Below are 3,672 nucleotides of genomic sequence, written 5' to 3' on the forward strand. Positions count from 1 at the left end.
TAGATTGATGAGCTGAGAAAAAGAACTGATTTTCAATCAATTTTAGCAATGACAGCGAACAATCGTCACATAACCAAACATGCGCATGTGGAAAATCCAAGGTAACTGTAAATACTTTCCCAAGATTAATGCTCGGCCCCATATACTTTCATTCTGTGATATCGGTTACGCAGAGAAGCGGCACGTGTGGCCTCTGGCGCCCCCTTGTCCCAATTGAGGAGAAGGGGGGTCACATTTCTCGTTTTCCAAGAAGCTTGCGGCACTGGAACCCAATGATGTCGAACAACTAATGACAAGGTCTGATTTCTTTTGAGACAGAAGCCACTCTTCCATTACCAACGGTGTCCCCCCGCCCCCCCCCCTCCTCTCTCTACTATCTAGCCAACATCTCACAACACAGCTGCTGCAAAGGAGCACCAACATACAGCTTCATTTACTAAAGCTAATGGTTCCTAAGCAGCTTAAAATATATACTAGCCCAGGGATCATCAACTAGATTCAGCTGCGGGACAATATTTTCTTGAGCGGATGGTCAGGGGGCCGGTACATAATTACAAATAATTTGTAGACTGCAAATTGACCACAAGAAGCCCAAACTGATATAATATTTGACTAAAACATAATCATTTCAAACCTTGCTTACATTTTTAGATGATCACATAGTACCAGTCAAAAGTCATTCAAGGGTTTTTCTTTAGTTCATTCTACATTGTAGAATAATAGTGAAGACATCAAAACTATGAAATAACACATATGGAATCATGTAGTAACCAAAAAAGTGTTAATCAAAAATAAAATMTATTTTATATTTGAGATTCTTCAAAGTAGCCACCCTTTGCCTTGACGACAGCTTTGCACACTCTTGGCATTGTCTCAACCAGCTTCTCTCAACCAGCTTCTCTCAACCAGCTACAATGTGTATTTACTCACTCTCAGCGATGTCCTCTTCCTCCTCCTCAACATCAATGGCCTCGTCAAAGTCTCCGATCTCTACCTGCACTGGGTTGGCTCCCACTTCTGGCTGTGCCTGAGACAAACCAGTCACAACATGGAGCCGTCAATAGAGACATAGTACTTCCAACAGTTTGACTCATCACATTTAAAGTGAATATATACCATATCAAAGATGACAGTTTTTTACATAAGCTACGGGCAATGGGCATGATTTGGTAGCACTACTTCAGTACCAGAAAATTGAGCTGTAGCTAAATCTCTTTAGTTATCACGGTGCAGAAGGAAGTGTAGCCAAAGTCTGTACTTCAGACAGGTCTTGAGAGAGGTCTGGCAGCCMGCAGCTGGATGGGATGGATAGAGTCTGAGCCACATGTGGTGAAGCCATTAAAACGTCATGGTTTCCTGTCCGCTGTATTTATAACCTGTGGGATTCTACTCTCTCTCTCTCTCGCTCTCTCTCTAACTCTCTCTCTCTCTCGCTTTGGCTTCATTGCAGGAAATGGTCATCATTCAAGAGAAAAGTCCTCTGCCACAAAATGGAGATAAATTATTTTAGTCAAAGTTGTACTGTTTTGTTTTAGTTTGTTAATTTGTCAAAAGACACAGAGAGAGTAAAGAATATAAATGTAGAGTCATTGCTTTTAATCTGACTGTGTTTTAATTCATACACTACAATATTCCTAATTATTTTAATCTGGCTGTGTTTTTAATTCCTACACTACAATATTCCTAATTATTTTCATCTGGCTTTGTTTTTATTCCTACAGTACACTATTCCTAATTCGCTCCCACTGGGCACAGACATCAATTCAATATCTAATCCACGACGTGGGAACAACATTGATTCAAACAAACCAGTGTGTGCCCAGTGGGTATGTTCAAGCTGAGTGCCCAGTGGGTATGTTCAAGCTGAGTTGCCCAGTGGTATGTTCAAGCTGTGTGCCCAGTGGGTCTGTTCCAAGCTGTGTGCCCGTGGGTATGTTCAAGCTGTGTGCCCAGTGGGTATGTTCAAGCTGTGTGCCCAGTGGTATGTTCAAGCTGTGTGCCCAGTGGGTATGTTCAAGCTGTGTGCCCAGTGTATTTCAAGCTGGTGCCCAGTGGGTATGTTTCAAGCTAATGTTGTTTCCCCCTTTATTTAAGCACACCTGTCCATAGAATTCTGTGAACAAGTCAATGACTTACCTCCTCAACGACATCATCAATGATGGGCCCTCCTCGTCCTGAAATGGTTATGATGATGGTGTTTTATTATGATTGCTTGTAATGCTTTTTCCAGTGACAATACAAGTGAACACACAACCACAACACACAACACACACACACACACACACACACACACACCACACACACACACACACACACACACACACACACACACACACACACACACACACACACACACACAACTTACAATGGCAGCGGTGAACACCTGGCCAGCTAGCACAGGAGGAAGACGATACACACCCTCATCGTTCAGTCTAGAGAGAGGACACAAAGAGGAACATTTAATCACATTACACACATTCAATTCAACGGACGTTTGGTTGATAACGAGGTGCAGTTGAGGTCGTACACCTTTCCAGTTTACCGCCTGTCTAGATTGCAGCACTATGTACCTTATTATACACAGTGTATAAAGTGTACGGGCCAGACACAGTCCAGACATTTGCTCAGGTGTGGCAAACAAGTCARGCAGGGAAAATACAAGATGCTACTTCAAYAATCACAAAGGCTCATGGGTAGTGTTTGGTTCCAGACAAACCGTTCACTGTCCTGTCTGATTATAGGGAGATATCTACGTTCACATTCTTTGTGGATAGCTCAAATGACTCTCTTCAATTCAATCACCGGAGCTAAATTCAATCTCCTGATCGACTTTTGGATTTCCACCTAGATAATAGATTATAAGATAAGTAATTTTGAATGTAGTCTAGTACTAGTGGCCTACAGTATTACATTGAGGAACACTTGTATAGACTTTTAGTATAGACTTGGATCACATTCCACCTTCTTTATGAACAGGCATCTCACTGGGCACACCACGTCATTTGTGGAAATGTGGGTAATATTTGTTTGAGACGTTTCAACCTTTACTCACCCACTCAAAAAGACTGATATTGATCAATGAGATTCCAACCRATTTTCACACACTCAAAAAGACAACCAGAAATGTGTTGAATTCCCAATGTGTTATCGCTATGCTTTCAACCWGTCCAACGGAAAACAATTTACATTTTTTTGGTTTAGTTGTCATCTAAATGTGTTTTCACTGCACTATCAATGTCAGATATTTTTTTAATTTTATAACAACAACTTATCSTGTTATCACTGTGCTTCATCTCATAGAACAATCAAAMGACCTGGATTCCAGTTGAGATTACATCAATAGCACAGTAAAAGTACTTGATCGATGCTATTCGAGATTCTGAACAGCTTGCTATAGCAATTGTGAAGAATCTCCACAGACCTGAAACCTTTCACATGCTGTCTTAAGCATGCACGCCTTCTATGATTACATTTATAGTTACAATAACTTCCTTTTAAGGTTGAAAAAATACATTTGTTTGTAAGATAACCTTAACTAAAGTAATCTTGAATTGTGTTGTTTGGTTGACAACCCAAACAAAATATCAACTAGGTATGTAATGTTTGGATAGATTCAATCATTTTCTTTAGTTTAGTTGGAGACTTGAATCCAACATATCATTTTTTAACCCT

General features: G+C 40.6%; 1 protein-coding gene across 1 annotated transcript in view; it reads right to left on the reverse strand.

The window, feature by feature from the left end:
* LOC111965596 (SPARC) overlaps positions 1 to 2,428 on the reverse strand; it is a 7,355-nt gene extending 4,927 nt beyond the window's left edge. The window contains 4 exon segments of the mRNA XM_023989745.2: positions 931 to 1,027; positions 2,137 to 2,168; positions 2,359 to 2,394; positions 2,397 to 2,428. Coding sequence (XP_023845513.2) covers positions 931 to 1,027; positions 2,137 to 2,168; positions 2,359 to 2,394; positions 2,397 to 2,424 — 193 coding nt within the window. The 5' untranslated portion in view covers positions 2,425 to 2,428.
* Positions 2,429 to 3,672: the final 1,244 nt, after the last annotated feature.

The sequence above is a fragment of the Salvelinus sp. IW2-2015 genome, linkage group LG6.2 (genome assembly GCF_002910315.2).
Source record: "Salvelinus sp. IW2-2015 linkage group LG6.2, ASM291031v2, whole genome shotgun sequence".
In the NCBI taxonomy this organism is placed as follows: Eukaryota; Metazoa; Chordata; class Actinopteri; order Salmoniformes; family Salmonidae; genus Salvelinus; species Salvelinus sp. IW2-2015.